At 34.4% G+C, this 19609-nt stretch overlaps 1 protein-coding gene across 1 annotated transcript in view; it reads left to right on the plus strand.

Annotated features, from left to right (window-relative positions):
* LOC118191050 (flavin-containing monooxygenase 5-like) overlaps window positions 1–19609 on the plus strand; it is a 61132-nt gene that overhangs the window by 31277 nt on the left and 10246 nt on the right. Inside the window, exon 2 of the mRNA XM_035361838.2 lies at window positions 17290–17974. Coding sequence (XP_035217729.1) covers window positions 17342–17974 — 633 coding nt within the window. The 5' untranslated portion in view covers window positions 17290–17341. The remainder of the gene's footprint in view (window positions 1–17289; window positions 17975–19609) is intronic.

Genomic DNA, 19609 nt, shown 5'->3' on the forward strand with positions numbered 1-19609 from the left:
GCCACAGTTCACTAGCATTAAATAATAATGTTTGGTATATTAGCAGTTCGTCGGTAGTGCCACAGGTCTTAAGATCAGCACGGAGATTCCACTGATGATCGTTATAGTATGTATTTTAGGTACTGCTCGAACTTGTGATTGGTTTTTATGTTTATAGCATAAGCTACAGGAATAAAAGGAAATTCACTCGCAGTCGAAAGTATAACTCTCTTTAGATTTATTTTTGGGATGCGTTCCTCTATTTTGAATTTGACAATTAATAGTCATGAGTCGTTGGTCGTGATGACAGATTTTCTCTTCAGTTGTTTAAATTTCATCCCCCCTTCTTGATATGGTATGTGTATAATTAATTGTAATGGATTTATAATTGGTTTTGGTTTTAAAAAATTGTTTTAAATAACAAGGTTTTTTTTTTTGCATAAAAATGTCGTTTTTTTCTCTTAAAAACTATTCTCAAAAAGTGCTGAACCACACAATATATTAGGGCCAGTTTTGAGTAAACGAGGTTATAATTAAGATAATCATCAGTTTCATCAGGACTGTTTTGCTGCAATATCATTTTTAGCTTGTAAAATATAAATTGCTAATGAGATGTGCGAAGTAAGTATGAAACTTGAGCTGGCCAGATAAATATTAGATGTACTATGTAGAGAGTGTAAAGTTAATCTATTGTATTCTGCCAATCGTCTACGTATGTCTCCTTCAATACTAATATAGTTAGGAAACTGTCAGATTTTTTTTGTCGTACACTCTTAATTTTTTCTTTTCCAGAGTTTAGAAACAGATCTTTCCTTTTCCCTCTTCCCTTCCTTCATATTTTAGTTCAGTAGTAATTCGAAGGTAAAGGCTTTCTCATAAAATGAGTACTCATCAATAATGTCTTAACATGCACATAAAAGCCGCTACTTTAAAGCTTTTTTTTTTTTTTCTTATAAATCAAAATAGCTTTGAAAGTGAAATATAAATATTTTGTGATAAAAATGACATGTGCCGTTAAATGCACTCACGTAACTTTATCTTCATTGATTTATTGACAAAACCTTGGCGTGTAGACTACAGTTTATCTTGCATTTGTATGGCTTTAAAGTAGTTCACTTAAGCTCTTAGAATTTTTTTTTTTTTTTTTTTTTGTGTGTGTGTGTGTGTGTGTGTGTATGTGTGTGTATGTGTATGTTCAAATTTTGATGTAGCAGTATCATGTTATCTAAGTTTACACCGGTTTCTAGACTCTTAAAAGTAGAATTCTTTGAAAAGCACGTAAATTATGTGTAAAGTTCATTGGAAACAGTTTTCTAAAAATTGGTTTCCGAATAAAAAAAAGGAAAAATAGTGAACAAATTTGGGCAATGTTTCTTTTACAACAGAAAACATCTCAAACAAGCCGCCCAACCAGGATAGTCATTAGCGACGCTGACTGCCGTACCGAAGGGCTCGAATTCAAATCCCGGAGAAGGCATAGATGTTTATATATGTAATAGTGCCATAGATGCATTTTAAATATGCGGCGAGGAAAAGTCTTCGCGAGAGATTAGTGGTAAGGGAAGAGGGTTGAGAGACCTTTGGACCTGTCCCCCTCCAGGGTGCTCTTCTTCAAAATTGGGGCCCGAACTGAGCAAAGTCAAATACCTTCACGTGTATGGTGCTCAGGGCTCTTGCCAATGACAGACGAAATCTTTGCACTCCTTGCGACGATGAATTTCGTGGGCTTGTTCTGATGTTACTATCACACAAGTGAGAAGTCACAACAACGTCTCAAACAAAGTCGTTTTTCTATATTATGAGCTTTGAAATGGTGTTAAATATGAATGATATGTCTGTAAATAAATAATTCTGGATTTCACAATTCTTAAAACACTTTTGCGGTATATTTTAGCTTTCAAATAAATTATAGTTATAAATAACTTAGTTAAACATTTTGGCGAACAACAGTATGGATTTTATATTTAATTCGTTCAGCTCGTATGCTAACAGATTGCTGCTAACGGAATTGCATTCGTATTGTCTAAATATCCATTTTAATCTTTAAGAATTGCTGGTTTCAGGTTAGGTTATTTGAATATGCCCAAGCACGCAAGGGCTCTCTGCCTAAGAGGGGGATGCCTTCGTGCAGGACTTTCTAAGGGAAGCTGGCTCGTATTATTATTATTACAATGGGTAAAACTGCGAAAACCAACCATGCAGACAGCCCGGTCGCCTGGGATCGAACCCAGATCGAAATTCTAATATTCAATAATCTTAACCATTTGGATGAGACATTATTGGTTTGATTATTCTGTGGGAAAAATAAGTCATATTGACAAGCTTAAACTTTATACGAAAGCTTAAAAATGCAAACATGAATTCGTTATGTTTGAAACATTCACTAAAAGTACTGCTGCAAAATATTTGAAAAATCGCAATTAAAAATTCGGTATTGGTATTCATCTGAAGCGCAGTGTGAGAGAATTACGTAGTTTTACCATAGTTTGCTCTGTATCCTTGTGTTCTACATTCTTTTTAGAGTTACTGCAGATAATAGCCAATGCTATGTTATAAGGTGTTATAATATACACAAATAACATGAAGCTTAGTTGATAATTGCGCGTAGTAGGACACTAAAAACGTTAAGTATACTCTACGCAGCATTTGAACATTTACGGTGTGCATTTTCCTTTCTTTCAAGTATAAGGTATTCGGATACTTAACTCTAATCGTTCGGAGATTTTCTCTCTCAACGCCCAAAATGCCCTTTGAAACTTGTCCTTATGGGAGCTTCAAATATAAATAAAAATTGAAAAATATTATACTGTTCAGTATCATGTATACTTTCATGGGATGAGAGAACAATAACTATTATAAAATCCCTCAGAGTACTACTTAAGTAACGAAACTTTTAGTTCGGAATCTCGCGTCCGTATTTCTTCTAGTAGTCCGAATTGTAGAAGATAGTGTTGCGTGTAGACGGGAATACGACAAAATACTGATAATTGCATAGAATCGACAGCCTTTCTGCCGACACAAAATTGACAAGGCAGCTCAAAAACCGGTTTCGTTTCGATTTTATGCCTCTGTCATCTCATGCAGGTGCTCTAAAATGTAAGAATTTTATTAAATTCTTCCTTTCTTGTTTATATGATATTGCTAATTATAATCGCTGGCTATATTATGCAATGCCTATTGCACGGCGTCTCATTCCATGTAAACGTGGCGTGTCATGCCATGTAAATATTAGGCATTGTAATTCGTATTCGTTGACAGTTTTGTGATGCTGACATATGTGCATTAATCTTTTTACTCATTATTACGTTATCAAAATTTTATTTTATTGTCGATCGTATGTCATTGTCAATCCTATGCAGTGTCGGTCCTATAAATGTCACCCCTTCAGACTGTTGCTTATTTTGTTACCATATCGCGCTTGTTCTCACTTGATACCATTTTTCTAATTTATAAATGGATAAGATCGCTAGTTCGACCCGGTGAGCGAGTTAACTGCGTGGGCGTTTTCGTGGTTTTTCCTTATGTGTAATTTAATGTGAGTCAGCTTCTATCAAAAGGTCTTTCACTAAGCCTCCTTTTAGGCAAATAGTCCTCGCACTTCTTACTCTAATCGATTAACCAATTATGTAACTTTAGAACGTTTATATCGATAATTTTTGGCAGAGAGAAGGAAGAAAATTGAGTAAAAATCATTAGTTGTAGACTTACAAAGGTTTGAGGGCTCATTTGCGTGTCGAAAAAAATCTATGCCGAGTATGTCAGTAAAATCCCTGCACCGTGCTTTTATTGGCTTGGAATTTAACAAATTAAGTAGGATAACTTTTCCCTGTTGTCTGTTTGGTTTTCAGCTCTTCATGGGAAAACTGACAAGTCATTAATATACGAGTATGCAATGACAGTTTCTTAATTTCTTAGAAAGCCATAGTGAATTAGATCAACCGTACATCACCAGTGTAAGCACAAGGTTTTTCAGCTGATATTAATGTTTAGAAAAGAAACACGGAGATGTATCCATAATCTGGTTCATTGCACTGCCTTTTTGTGTTATCGTACATTATTTTCCTTAATAAATTATCGTACATTATTTTCCTTAATAAATTATCATACATTATTTTCCTTAATAAATTATCGTATACTATTTTCCGTAATAAAAGGCGCAAATTTTGTTTTGTGCAACTGTGAACATATTTTGAATAAAAGTTTTTTAATGGCACTCTTTCATTATTTTTTCAAAACATTTGTATTTTTGAGAAATGCACGTCTTAAGTAATAGCCTTATCTTGACCTTTTTTCATACTTTGCCTAAATAGCTTTGTCTTTGTATAGAATGCCTAGGTATTGTATACATTGCTTAGGGAAAGCATATAATAATTCTCATATTTCATATTTTGCTTAAAAACGTTAGGCATTCTATAAAATGCTTAGGTATTCTGTACAAGCTCGGCATTTCATTTACATTGCCGGTAACATGTAAATATACATTTGATTCTAATAAATTATCTAGATACCATTTCATAAAAATAGTAGCCTTTGAAGGATAATGGAGGAGAGCCGAGAGTTTAGTTTATCCTTTTTTTATGATATGCACGTTACTGAATATAGCTTTTTGCCAAGTTTTATTTATATCTCAGTCAGTTTAAAAACATAATAAGCAGTCTTCGATACTATAAATGCCATTTTTCTGTATGGCTTTTTTTGTTTGTGTTCATATGTCATGTTTTCGAATGCGTTCTTTGCTAATGCTTACTTGTTAATATATAGCAGAGATATCTGATTGGTAGTAAAGTTATTTGCTTTTGTCTCCTTGCGTGCAAAGTGCAACATCCTGATGGGAAACATGTTAAGAGGCTTTTCCTTTTCTAGTCAAGCATGAAAGCAAAAGCTTTGTTCTTAAACTTGTTTATATTCATAATATCTGATATTTATTTAAGAGCGCACCATATAATCAGCATGAACTGAGTTTTGGAGGTGTTTTCTTAGTGTATGCGTAGTACTTAAATGCGGCTACATTAAAGGTCTGTAAAGAAAATAAAGATTTGGATATAGATAACGCCGAATGACTTCCATTCTGTACTTATATTTATATAATCATTTTGGTGTAAATGTTCATTTCTTTACGACGATGCCTGATTATAGTTAATGGCACATGCGCAGGATGCATTTGTTGAACTGATGCATGCTATAACGTAAATTGACTCAATATCTTATCATTGTTTCGGAAGTTCCGCTTTAGGAAGAATATTTAGAACTTCTATCTCTGAAGCAATACTATCTTCAGCTCTGTCATCACATGTATTTTACATTTTCCTTGGCAGCCCTGAAGACGAATGATCCTAATTGTGCATAGTCAGTGATTGCTAACAAGTCTCTTGCTTTTTTGTTTCCTTATCGTGTTGTATCTCTTCTTTCTTCGGCTTGCATATAATCTAATCTGCAGTGTACTTAATTCTATATAGTATATTTCTAGTGTAATAACTACCCTCTTTCTAACCTGTTTTGAATTCTTCAAATGCTTGACAAGTAACTTGTTTAAATTAGAGGTGTGAAATATTTATCTTTCACCATTCTTTTAAAGCCTTTGTTTTAAAGTTATTTCAGTTATGGATATACTTGGGCTCTGGAACATTCATTTGCTTTGTAAGTAGCATCTGTTTTCTCTCTCTCTCTCTTTTTTTTTTTTTTTTAAGTGTCATTTTACTGATTTCGCAAAGTAAACTATCTCATTTACATTTTTTTCTCTTGTATTCCCTTTTGATCTTTTACAGAAGAATAGCTTTATATTTCGTTTACCTTTGAAGGCTTTTTGAAAATGTATCTTTGCGCGCACACCGTTGATATTTCTTATTTTTCTATTATCTTCCCAAAAGGAAAATCGCTCCATGCGGTTTGACTGCGCTTTGTTATATGGAGAACCGGAGAGTTTTTCCGTGTAACAAAGCACAGCCAAGGCTTAACATTTTAAGCATAGGTCATAGGTGCAAAATTTATAAAAACAGAGAATTTTTGTTGAAATCATAATCATAAATTAACGAAGAAAGAGCGGTTGCCCCATTAATGTACCGCTAAATTTAAACTCCGACCCGATAAGAATGTTCCCACTTAAATTCAGGATAAATGGTGAATACTCTATTCCATTTCCTCCTAAATCTAGTTATGTATACCGCAGTTAAGAGAATTAACGTTAAGAAAAGGTCGTCACTAAGAAAGATGTGTACAAGCGCAGATTTGTACTATGCGTATTTATACCAGCGTAGTGATCGTTGAAATGGAACTTTAGATGGTCATCATATTGACCTTTCTTCTCTTGTCATTTAATTTCAGCCGAAATACTTCCTTTCTGAATTAAAACTAAGATCTACAAGATGCCATATAAATGGCAATTAACTGAATGCTGGCTCGAATTTTCTGAAAGTTTAGTTACAGTTCTTACAAAATAATTAGTCCTCTACGATATTTTACACCACTGATGACGGTAGTGCTGTCAGTGTCACGTATTGTTCATATGCTGCGTCAATTACACTCATGTCCATAAATTAAGCATAATGCAAAATCAGGCAAAGGAAGAGTTAGAAGCAAAACAAATTTGACTTATTTGTAAAGCTTATTTATTAAACAAAAGGTAAAGAGCAAATAAAGATGCTATATGTTTGATATTATTAAAAAAAATTAGCGATTTTTACTCCCTGGAGCAAATTACAAAAAAAAAAAAAAAAAAAAAAAAAAAAAAAAAAAAACTATTTACAAAAAAACCAATATTACATGGTTGGTATGATTGTTAATACATTGTATGTCTCCCAGACGATGTAATACAGTCCGTACAACGCCTAGGCATGCTGAGTATCAAATTATCGATCTGATCTTGGGGGATATTACACCACTCAAAATGCAATGCTCTCCAAAGTTCCGGTAGACATGTAGGGGGAGGTTGACGGACTGCAACTCGTCGGCCAAGCATGTCCCACACGTGCTCTACTGGATTCAAGTCCGGTGAGAATGCTGGCCAGTCCATACGGGTGATATCCTCCGATTGAAGGCATTCGCTTACGATGTTTGCACGGTGAGGACGGGCGTTGTCATCCATAAACACAAATTGTGCGCCCATGGCGCCCCGAAACAAACGTACGTGTTGTTCCAGAATGACGTCCCGATAGATTTGGCTTGTCATGGTTCCAATTTGAACATGCAGGTCAGTTCTGGAATCCAGAATAATTCCACCCCAAACGAGCACTCCTGCACCACCGTAACGGTGTCGTTCAATGTTGTTTTCTTGGTGGTAACGGGTACCTGGAGCTCGTCATATGAAAGTCCGGCGAGAATCAGACTGTAAGCAAAATCTGGACTCGTCGGGAAACATCTCACAAGCCCACTGTTGCGGTGTCCACAATACATGCTCTCTACTCCAGGCTAACCCCAGGCGACAGTGAGTTGCAGTAAGTGGAACGCATCTGACAGGTCTATGAGCATATAGACCAATCTGCCCTAAGCGTCTGTACACGATCTGCCTTGAAATTGTCGTACCAGTGGTTGAAGAGAGCTGACGAGACAGGTCTGAGGCTGTGCTCCGCCTGTTTCTTTTGGCAGTAACTGCCGAATACCGGTCCTCATTCGGCGTTGTAACTCTGGGGCGACCTGTGCTCCAACGTCTACTCACATTACCGTTATCTTGGAATCGTTGCCAAAGCCTGGAGATGACACTCTGGGCAATTCCAAGTTCGTTTGATACTTCCAGTTGGGTACGCCCACATTCCAGACGGCCGATAATTCTACCACGTAAAAAATCATCCAAATGCGTCCTTTGTGTCATAACTATTCGGTTATTGCACTGAAATGCTTATAAAGCGCCTGCGAACAATTTTACTTCTTTGGCTGTATTCCTTATATAAAACTCTCTTACACTCTTGTCATTGTGACGTACCGTCGGTGTCATCAGGTTACTTCCTGAAATTTGCATATGATTCTTGAAGATGTGTGTAGTGATTTTACAGGTGATATATTTAGAGTTCGATTTCCGCGTGACTCCGAGTTATCCTTAATTTATGGACATGAGTGTAGATTTCCTTCTTTTGTTCACATTTAGTAAGACAGACGATAGGTTTTCTGCAGTAAATTTCAATAATTCTTATAAAATAAGGTAATTCTTTTACACACATTTTTCTAAGTAAATCTGCTTAATTGAATATAACAAAGCACATGAAGGCTATCTGCCTAAGGAAACGATGCCTTCAGTCGAAACTTTCTAAGAGAAACTCTCTTGAATTCGTGTTATACATGGAAAGAAGGAACAACAAACCGCTCATGCAGCCAACTTGTTCGCCGGGATTTGAAAGGTTCGAACTACTTTTTTACAAGTTTCATCCCCTTATAAGTAAATCCTGAGTTTGAGTTGCGGGATATGTTAAATAATAACATTTCGTTGCAGTTAACTCACTGAAAGAGTGTGGACTTTTTTTCCGATTAGTTATTTTTATGCATAAGAAAGTAAGTCCGAGATTCATTGTTTGTTAACTGAGTAGATATAAGCAGTTTTAGAGAACGTAGCTTAATGTTACGCTTTTGAGTTTCGAATTCCGTTGAGCATGACTCTGATTTTATGCAAATATGTGCCTATGTATTTTACAATAATTTAAATTCAGGTATTAAAGTTGCTTCTTCCGTACATTCTGTAGCATCTCTGGCCAAGTAGCTAAAAAATTAAATCCTTGTCATGCAGTCGACACCCAATGGCTTATTTGGATACGGCAAAGCACACGAAGGCTAGCTCCTTGAGAGGAAGGATGGTTTAGGGAAGACTTTCTTAGAGAAACTGTTTCGTATTCGCGAGGGACATGGAAAAAATTGCAAAAACACCCTTGCAACCAACCCGTTAGTCGAGTTTCGAGCGCATGACATGACAAAAAGGAGCTCAGACCTAGGCTTTAGTTGCCAGTACACGAATTACGCTCCAACTCCAGATTTCATATAAATAAAATTGTGTACTGATGGCACAGTCCAAGACAGACTTGACAGTAGCCTTATCGTCCTTTTCGAGCTTGGACGGACCACCACAGAAATGGTAGTTCTAGTCCTGTGAATTCACCACCATACTGTTCACTCATAACATATAAACGTCAGTTTCCAACATATGAAATGACCAGCTGGGGGTGGGATCGGGCTCGATTTAGCCGCATAAAGCAGGAAAAGTTCCGAACGCAGATCGAAGTACTGAGTTTCTGTGGTTTTAATCACTCAGCCTCTGATTGGCAGATTCTCAGCAGAATGAGACATGTCACGCACTTCGCCGAAGTTAAACAAAACTATCGGAACAGATGGAATTCTCTGAAGCTTTCATTGATCTTTTATTATCCGAAAAACGGAATAAGATTAATTATGTAGTGAGAGCTAATTTCTATGCCATTCCAGTCAAATCACTGATGTAATGAACCAGCTGTTGACTCTGATTCTTCTAATAATAATAAAATCGCTAATATAAAGTGTTCTTAGAAATCCATCAAACGCTTAGCAGCTGCTTTATATGTAATTTCAAAAATCAAATTTTTACTTTGTTTGAAAAGTAACTTTTCAACTTAACTTTGTAAAGTGTTCATTTTACAAAGTTTGAAAAACTTAAGAAATTTTCTTCTTGATCTAAGTTTTTTCTCGATGCATTCAAATATATTAACGCAGTGTTTATTCCACTGTGTTTTTATCCGATAATTTATGTATTTAAAGGCTAGAAATGGGAACTTTGTTGCGTTAAATGAGTAATTCCATTTTATATATCGAAGTAAATATATTAAAACTCCATTAATTCCGACAAGTCATAATCGTAGTTATGGACTGTTAGGCGCAAAACATGGTACAAAATCTTGTAGAAGTTATGGCTGCATGTGCTAGAATAAAATTTTTGCTTTGAATGCTGTAAATTATCGAGTACGAGAAAAATTGTTCGTGCTCATCGAAGGATGAAAATATATTCCCCTTTGATGTCATATTGCGTGTTGGTAAAGTCGCAGTTGTGTCTGCTTAGTCTCGTGGAGGTGAGGAATGGTAAAATCAAAACTGTCTGCAGTTACGTTTAAAAATATCTTGAAAAGCAGCTCTGAACAGATTCCAAGAAAGTTATGTCTGTTATGAAAAATTTTCGTACGATTACATCCATAACATTTTGAGTTTTTTACCTTGAAGACAGTATCCTGTCTAAGAATAAAAATATGTTTTAAAAAAGAGGAAAATGATTATTTAATGTTGAAAACTCTGAAGATTTTCTTCGTATTCCCCTTTCCGCTCCGGCATATGCCATTTCTATAGAAAAATAACTCGTATTTGCTTCATTAATGAATAAAATGGGGCGGAAGTATCTTTTTTTAATTTGTTGCCTGTTTTGCCTTATAGTATTACATTTCGAAAATCTTGATTTTCAGAAAATATAGCCACATTGATATTACCCGACAGATTCTGTACAGCTCTCGCCTTAATTACCTTTCATTTTATAATGTATCCTGAAATATATTTGTAATCTTCTGTACTCTGTATTATTCCGATCTCTTTATTTAAGTTATAAAAATATTTAAACAAAAATTATCCCGGGAATTATCAAATATTTTGTATATGGGGTTGATGTGTAAGGAATATTACGAAAATTTGTTTTCTTGCTAAAAGCATATATAAACTATATATATCTTTTTCTAGTTATTTTTGCCATCTATTTGAAATGTAAGCATGTTCTACAGAGGATAGGGCTTCGAGCCGAGGTACCCTTGTGTTTGACACCGTTCTACTAGAGTGGATCATCTTCACTTAACAGACGAGTTGTTTTTTCCTTTTCTTTCTTGGTTTGCGAGCATTTTAGAGAGAATTAAATAAACACACATATATATGGTTTTAAAGCGTTTCAGTTTTATTAAATCAGCTCTAATTTTTGATAACATTAGCGCTTTAAAGAATTTAAAGTTTACGACGTTATTTATTTGCATGTCTAGTGTTTCTTACTAGTATGATATTTTATAAAACATTCTCCCTTATAAAGTGGAACCGGACAGAATTGACATATATATATCTTGTTTTGCTTACCGTTTTCTGATTCATTTTCAATTCCTACATTGGATAATTTAACTGCATAAATTTCCTCACATATGTCCGCTTCTGTCGCAGAAAACTCCTTCGTGCTTTCCATTTTAACGATTAACAAAATTACTGAAAAAACTACCTAAAAAGCAAAACTGTTCACTATGTTCAACCAACAGATAGTACTACAACTATTTTTAAAAAGAAATAAATCCAGTATGCATAAAAATGAAAAGCTAGCGCAGCATAATAAAGATGTTGCAAACAAACGTAATTCTACGTGGCCCATTCTTTAAGTGTTAAGTTATCTATCGACCCCCTACCTCCATTAAGATTGGTTTTTGCCCTTTAATTCTTCATTCTAATGTTTTGTGCATTCCTATGGAGTATCTTATACAGTAAATCACCTTTAACACGAACTCTCTGAAGGGATACGCTCGGTTAACATAAACAAAATTTCGATCCTGGCTATGTTCTACATGATCTCATATAAAGTTTTATCGGTTAGCACGAATTGCGAACTGTTTTTTAGTCCGTTGCGTCAATAGACTTTTTTAACACGGACTTCCAAAGTTTTTCATATTTTTTCCTGTTCCTCTGCTAGAGCTTCGTTCAAAAATGTTTCGTCCCGTGAAAACCTCGTAGAATATGCCGTATTCTTTAAAACATAGCTAGCACGAGCAACACTGCTCGACATTCGCGATCACCATGTCAATAATGAGCATTAAATGCAATTCTGAGCTCACATGTGCTTTAAAAGTTAACTCGTAAGCCTGATGTTAAATCTTGAATAATTCAAAATTACTTCCTGTCTTCTTCTGCCATTGGTCATTGGGGAGAGTTAGTATCTTCTATTCTTTCTAAAACTAGAACAAATCTAAGCGACTTCTGTGCTAAGTAAGAAGATGTCGACACTTTACTTCTAGAGTAGTTCAGTCATACTGTATACCAATTGATATATCCAGTGTACCTTTACGTGGACCTAGAATTAAGTCCAAAGCAAACGAGATTGCAAAAAGATGCAGACATTCAACATTTCAGTTATTCCGCTGATTCGCTGTACCTGTTCCAAAAGAGATAGTTTCATCATTAGGGATTTATGATGAAGCGAATAAAGTTCATGAAGAAGCAAACAATTGGTTATATGAATTTGACTAAGTGAGAGAAAAGTATACCTCGTTGTGTCTATAGTATGGACGAAACTGGACTTTCCCAAGTTGTACCCTCGGAATAAAAGGTGATAAGTGCCATGGTGGAACACTCAGAAAACAGCGTTTAACTATTGTCTTTGTACATAATGCAGACGGCAGTGATAGACACCGTCCATGGGTGATCAGTAAATCCGAGAAACCACGCTGTTTTAATAAAAACATAACAGTACTTTAACTTGCATCTACTCTCATCATAAGAAAGCTTAAACCGACAGTTCATTATTTCAGAAATAGCTTCATTTTAACAGTCAATAAATATAAATAGGCATGTCTATTGTCCAAATGGCATTTGTGAATGAAATGAAAATATGCATGTTCATATGACATTGGAAGTTGTACAGCCCATGAAATACAAGATCTGAACTTAACAAATATAAAGTTTCACTTTTCCTTCCCAAGTGCAACAAGTCGTCTTCAGCCTGTGGATCAAGACATTATTGCTGTTATGAAGAGGTATTATCGCAAGCGACTTGTGAGAACTGCAATTCGCGCTGCTGAAATGGAGACGGAAATGACAACTTGGAGTGTGCATGATGCTATAAAAGTTACCGTCGCATCCTGTAAATCCGTGGCTTCACGACACATACAGAACTGTTTTAAAACAACCTAGAGACATAAAGGCGTAAATCATGTTGGTGGGTTAGAGAGTGGCAACGATATCAGTTCACCTGACGAATAGAATATTCTACAAGATGTTGCTAACACTAGTGTTAGTTCTGAGCACTTTGTTAGTACAGATGATGTTACCGTGTATGCTGCAGTGGAATCTCATGTATATAAGCAGTTGTGACTCAGGTGCAAGAAATGTCATCAAATGAAAGTGAGGATGATATCATCATTCTGCACACCAGCAAGGAAGTATTAACGCCTTGGACACTTTAGAATGTTTTGCTGCAACTTCCGAATTTACCGCTAGTTTTGCGGAAGCCATGAGTGCAGCTGGCCGTGAAATTACCAGACATTTTCGTTATCGTCTACGACAGCAAATATACAGTAATGTTTCACTAGAAAATAATCAATGATTATATTTTTTCAAGTTGCAGTACGGTAATTAAAGAAGTTTTCTATTAAGATATACATCATATACTCTATTACGTGTGTATCTATATACTGCAAAGGATTAATATGTAGAAAAAATTATTCCAAAAATAAAATTTAAGTCTCCGGTTAACACGAATGCTTTTAGCATGAACTCTTGATTTTTCGGTCCCTTCAGATTCGTGTTTACGGGGGTTTACTGTAGTAGATAAGCGCGATCAGGTTGTAGAGTCATTAGGATTTCTAAAGTAGGAAACACGAAAAATGAGCGATGTTTTCGCCGGGACTCGAACCTGGACCTCTCGAATACGTGCCAATTGTGCTACCGTTATACCACGAAGGCATGCAGAAAGGAGAAAACATCTTATAAGGTAAGGTTATCGACGAATTTCCCCTATCTGCGAATTATCCCTATCATTGTTTAGATCATTATAGGTCTCTGCTTTCTCTCACGATTGTAAAATCTAGATTTCTTAGAATTTTTACCACGATATTTTCCGAAGAATTTCTTAACTTTGTCACCTCTTTTTCCTCGCAAAAATTTACATTTAAACTCACATTTTCTAAATTACTTTTTTTTTTTAATTAGCAGGTGCAAAACTGTGCGACAAACACAAACTGCATGACTAAACGGATATTAAAAGCGTTGTTTCATTCTGTTGAAGATTAATATCAGAAGTATTGTATTTCAAAATTTCTTGTTACCTATCAATTGCTCTCTGCCTGCGAAAATTGTTTCTTGAAAAGATTCTCACAAACAACTAATTTTTGATAATCTTAAAAGTTCAGCATACAGAAATTCAGATAAATGGATAACTAACGAATTAAATGTGATTTCTCGGACAATGACCCTGCCCAGGTCATCGTTCGTGACACAACGCTTCCAAGTTGTTTATTAACGGTATTTAGAAAGCTGATCACCAGTGAATTATCGTTGCTCCATAGTGACGCTTACAGAGTCGGGGCAAGTTACTTCTGTCGTGAAATATAAAATCATAGAGTGCCACCTGTTCTGAAGATATTCTTATTCGACGATTTATCTCTCAGTATACTTGTTCATTTTGTTTTAAGTCTCATACATAACATATACTTTTTATAGTTTTTCAGGCTTTTATATTAAACTGATATTAGAGGTGTACAATTCGTTCATTTAAAATAACATCCCCCCTCGAGAGAAATAATTTTTCTCGTTTATTAGTTTAATTTACGTATTATGTAGTTTATATATTAATATAGTTCACACATAAATAAAATGTGTTACTAATTTTAATATACTAAACTGGTTATTTTAAATTAAATTTCCCTAGTACTGTTTGCTTTTCGGTTTAGTACTAAAGAATATTAGTTCTGTAAGCTATTAAACTTCAAAAGCGTATGTTTTCGAAAAAGGTTTCTTTAATTTTTCTATAAATTATTTGCTTTTCATTAGATTCACTCATAGAAAACCAGTTTGGTAAATCCTTAGATATGTGAAAATATTATCTATATCGTGATACCTTTACAATTCAGTGATAATTTAATTCTGTTTATGAAACGTTTGAAAAGTATTTTGAGACATGTTTTTATTGATATTTCTTAATTCTAATCGTTTCTTAGTCCATTAGCCATAATGAACTATTTTTTTTTATTCAAATGAATTGGGAAATCAGTACTTTGTAAATATGTTACAAAATACGAATTATCAAATACTACCTTTGGAACATTTTTAGCTGTCAAGTGCATTTGAAACGAATGAAAATTGAAGCAGAAAAAACGTTTGTCATAATCATCATTCCTCAATCATTATTTGGTTGGGGGAGTCCAAAGCAAAACGTGACTGCATAACACCTTTCTTTATGAGTATTTGATTTTTTCTGTTTCTATGCAGTATGATTTATAAAGATATTCAATTATTTTAGACGTGATTTATAGAATTTATGAGAAAAAAAATTTTGGAAGCTGTCTTCTGCTTTTCATCTGTTTCTGCTAGATATGATGCAGAAAATGCATCGCCATTAATGAAAGGTGTTGCATAAATCAAAATCAACGTGTAAAAGGTAATTTATAAATAACATTTAAATTCTTTTTAGTGATTAGCCTTTTTTTAAGTAACATTTTAGTTCTTTCACAACCGCATCGAAAATTTTCGTTTAGCATTCTTATCCTTTAATTTAATTAATCCTATGGAGTTTTCGAAGGATTTTAAAGCTCTGAATACATTAGCCCTAAGTTCTAATATTTCAAGCAAAAACTCTTACTCTTTGTGTGTATATATCGGCATTTGTGTACTGACTGAAATTTTTGTTGTCTGTAATTAATAGTTTGCAAAGTTGTGAAATTGTGTTCTAATAATACTTAGCATTTAAACCTTGTAAAGTAATGAAGCATACTAAAAAAAAAAAAAAAAAAAAAAAAAAAAACTTTCGTCGGATTCATCGTATCGTGCGTGTCGCTTCAAGATTTACATTTCATCATGTTTGCTTTAATATGAGAGGCGTAAAAAGTTCGCTTATATGATCCCTTGGTTGCTTTTTTTGGCTGGGGGAGGTTGATCCGCCAGAAACGGGCTATATGGAGCTGCAGGAAAAAATACTACATTCAAAAATAAATCGCGGAAAGCAGCTCGAAGTTGCTCTTAGTTTTGGATAAAATAATTAAGTTTGAATGTACTTGGGAATCAAGCGATTCAAAATAAAGACGGCATCTTGAAAAACTCGTGAATCCACCAATTATAGCGATAGCACTCATTTGGTGAACAGCAAGCATAAAGCATCTCGTATAAAATAGACCGCTTCATCTGAAGCATAATTGAGGAAGCAATTTAGGATAACATGGGTGATTAACTCAAGGGAGGGGTCCAGATGTCTGAATTAATTCAAAATGCATATTTTCGAATCGAACAATCTAACATTTAATGTGTTTTGCTAGCAAATTCCTCAAAACTCTTGAAATGTATTAAATTTAGGCTTTCAACATAATATAGCGACTGCTCGATGGCCTTGCTGAACTTAAAATTGTTTTAGATCATTGTCGAATGCATGAAGTATCGATCTTCTCATAACTTCCAATGAGTTTCTGAATTGAAGCAGTGAGTAATGAACCTGTCTAAATCTAGTTAGAAAACTAAATGATGTTTACACTTTATCTGTCAGCTACGCAACGAAACTCAAGAAAGAAATTGCGCAAGCATTTCTTTCAAAGCCGTGGGACAAAATAGATGCATTTGAATACAATCACGTGATTCCTTTATCTTCTGTCACGAGCTGATATATTTTCTTCTACCTGGCACGATCTTTGCACTCGAATAGTCGATTAGCATGACATAACTCACAAGCAAGAAAAGAATAGGTTTTAAAACTGGCTAATTATTGTCTGTAGATGGGACAATAGCTTAAAATCTTTCCTCTTCAATAATAAATGAACTTGGTAGTGAAAAAGAGGTGCTTTCTCGATTTTCTCATCAATATTAGTTGCATGAATGTTCTTTTATTAGGTTATCTTCCATCACAACTGAGTTCCTGTTTTTCACTTGGATAAACCTTGTGTGTTTTTTTTTAAGTCCATAATTTTAATGGAAAATTAGAACCATTCTGTGCATGCTTGTTGTTGATTATTTGTTCGAAACTTTACCTGCCGCACTGTCATTTCTAAAATCGTTATGCTTCACGAAATTTCACGGACCGTAATCGGAGTTTACGTTGCTGTGCGAGTTTACTTCTTATTTTTTTCTCAAACTAACACAATCTTAACTTTTTTATCTGTACAATCAATTAGTAATTATGTCAGCAGATTTATTTACCACTCGATTCATTAAAGTTGAGTTGAATGTCTAACGATACTTATATAAACCAAATAGTTTACATTCTATGACCGTTATGCAAGAATCGAGCAGTGCCCACATCAAACTTTTTTTTTTGGGGGGGGGAGCACTTAGCAAACATTTCATAACTACTTCTCTTTGAAGAGATGTGTGATTTGTAATTGTGAATATGGCTTGAAAACTTAGTTAATAGATTTTAATTTTTAATTTCTTTTTTAGATGCTTATATCTGAGAAATTTTCCGGCTTCCTGAACTGATGGATAAGACACAATGACTCAAGCAAAACTTGTTGCTGTTATAGGCGCTGGAGCAAGTGGTTTAACCACAATTAAAAGCTTAAAGGAAGAAGGCTTCTATGTTGTTTGTTATGAAAAAACTGACAACTTAGGAGGACTATGGAAGTACCGCGAAGAAGAGATCGAAGGAGTTGGATCAGTCATGAATTGCACTGTATCGAACATCAGCAAGGAGTTAATGGCCTTTAGTGATTTTCCTCCTCCAAATTCATTTCCAAATTTCATGTCGCACAAATATGTTCTAAAATATCTAGATAAATATGCTGAAGCGTTTGATCTTTTAAGACATATTAAGTACAGACATGAAGTTATAAGAGTTTTGCCAACAGCTGACAACTACAGAACTGGACGATGGGAGGTTACCATAAAGGATTATGCTAAAAATAGATTACTAGTAGAGGTTTTTGATGGTGTGGCTGTTTGTGTTGGACGATATGGATTTCCGAGAATTCCTAACTTCAATTCCTTGGAAACTTTCAAGGGTAAAATTCTGCATACCCATAACATAAAGAATGCCGAACCTTTCAAAGACCAACGAGTACTTGTCGTTGGGGCAGGGAATTCTGGGGCTGATGCTGCCGTGTATTTGTCTACTGTTGCTGAACAGGTAAGTTATGTGCAATTTTTAATTATTCTATGCTTTGTGCATAACTTATCAACTTTGTGTGTCCTAAAATAAACACTCTTTTTATCCGTATGGGGAGATTTTATATTTTGTACTGTGCTTTTATATTCTCAAATAAACTAATTTCCAAGCCAGTTACAGTTAATTTCTTCGGTCTTTTGCATCTTCCTTGAGTGTGAAACAATAATTTGTTTTAGTAGAACTAATATTTTTACTGTATCAACTGCAGTATGCTTGTCCTTTATGGAACATTAATACTTGTTAACATTTTTAGATCGTTATATAAGCACTGTTATCAAATACACTGTATTCTTGAAGTAGTAGTGTATTAAAGAGGTAAGAAAAATATTTACCTTTTTTTTCGGGGAGGGAGGACAGAAGTTATGTTATGGATTCTAAAACCTGTTTCCCAGATTTTTCTTTTAAATATTGTTTACATTCTGCATTTTTCATATATCGTCTTAACATGAATGTTACTAAAATCTCTATTTAATCTTAAAATGTTGTGTGACGGACATTATGGGATGTCACGTAAGATACTGAAAATGTGAAGATCTTACCTTAGCGAGTAAAGAACATTCTAGAAATTCATATTTTTAAACTGGTATATTAACTAGCAATTCAAAATTTAACGGTAAATGGCAGGAAATTTAATAGCAGCAAATATCGAATATATTTTTTAAAACTTTCTCTTATTCCTCATTGATTTATTTTTTCACTATATTTTTCGACCTCATTTTTACTTCAAAATGTAATAATGTGTAAGTATATCGTATTCTTATGAGGTAATTTATACGTTCAAGTTTATAATTCGAATTTATTGCTAAAAAGTAATGATTATATATTACTAGTGTAACGAATGTGCAAATGGCAATTCAGTAATGACAGAAAAAGGTCACAAGGGTCAGTGATTAAAATTTAAAAAAATAATAATAAAATGTCCTTCACTTAAATTTCTTGTACTCGTATTTTTTAGTTTAATAACATACGCAGAACTCTCTTAGAACAGATTTAAAAATTCAAATATTGAGTATAATTATGAAAATATTTTCAGTTGCAAAGAAAAACTTTCATTAAATCAAGAAAGCAGGCCATTAATATGGCGAATTTTTCATTAGCTGAAATGCAAATTAAATTCTAGCCGGGCCTTTTTATGTGCATGTTTTTAGCTGTCCTTTTATGTGCATCTTGAAGTGACAATTACGATACGATGAATCCGATGAAAGTTTCTTTTAGTTTTCAAGATGCGCAAGTTTTATATTTTACCGTATTTAAAAAGCATCATGCTTTGACATGTCTAACTCCATGATGACGTTTTGAAATAATTTAAAGAAGTCACGCCAATACCCAATGCAGTTACCCCGTCGTCGGCCGGTGGTTATGTTGTTTCCAATGTACCGTTGTTTCTTAAACTGTGAAGACTTATAAAATGTGTTGGATGCAAAATTAATCACTCTTGCAGAATTTGAGTAATACCAGTCGAAACTATAACAATTAATCTGCTCAAAATCGTACCGTTAATTTTTGTCATTTATTTCAAATTTTCTTGATCTCTGAGGACAATGGATTGTTATATACTACAGTCATTTATTTTGTAATCTGTGGTGAAAGCAATAT

This window comes from Stegodyphus dumicola, chromosome X2, assembly GCF_044657685.1.
Source record: "Stegodyphus dumicola isolate Sdum_Otavi_A_Nest chromosome X2, ASM4465768v1".
Classification (NCBI taxonomy): Eukaryota; Metazoa; Arthropoda; class Arachnida; order Araneae; family Eresidae; genus Stegodyphus; species Stegodyphus dumicola.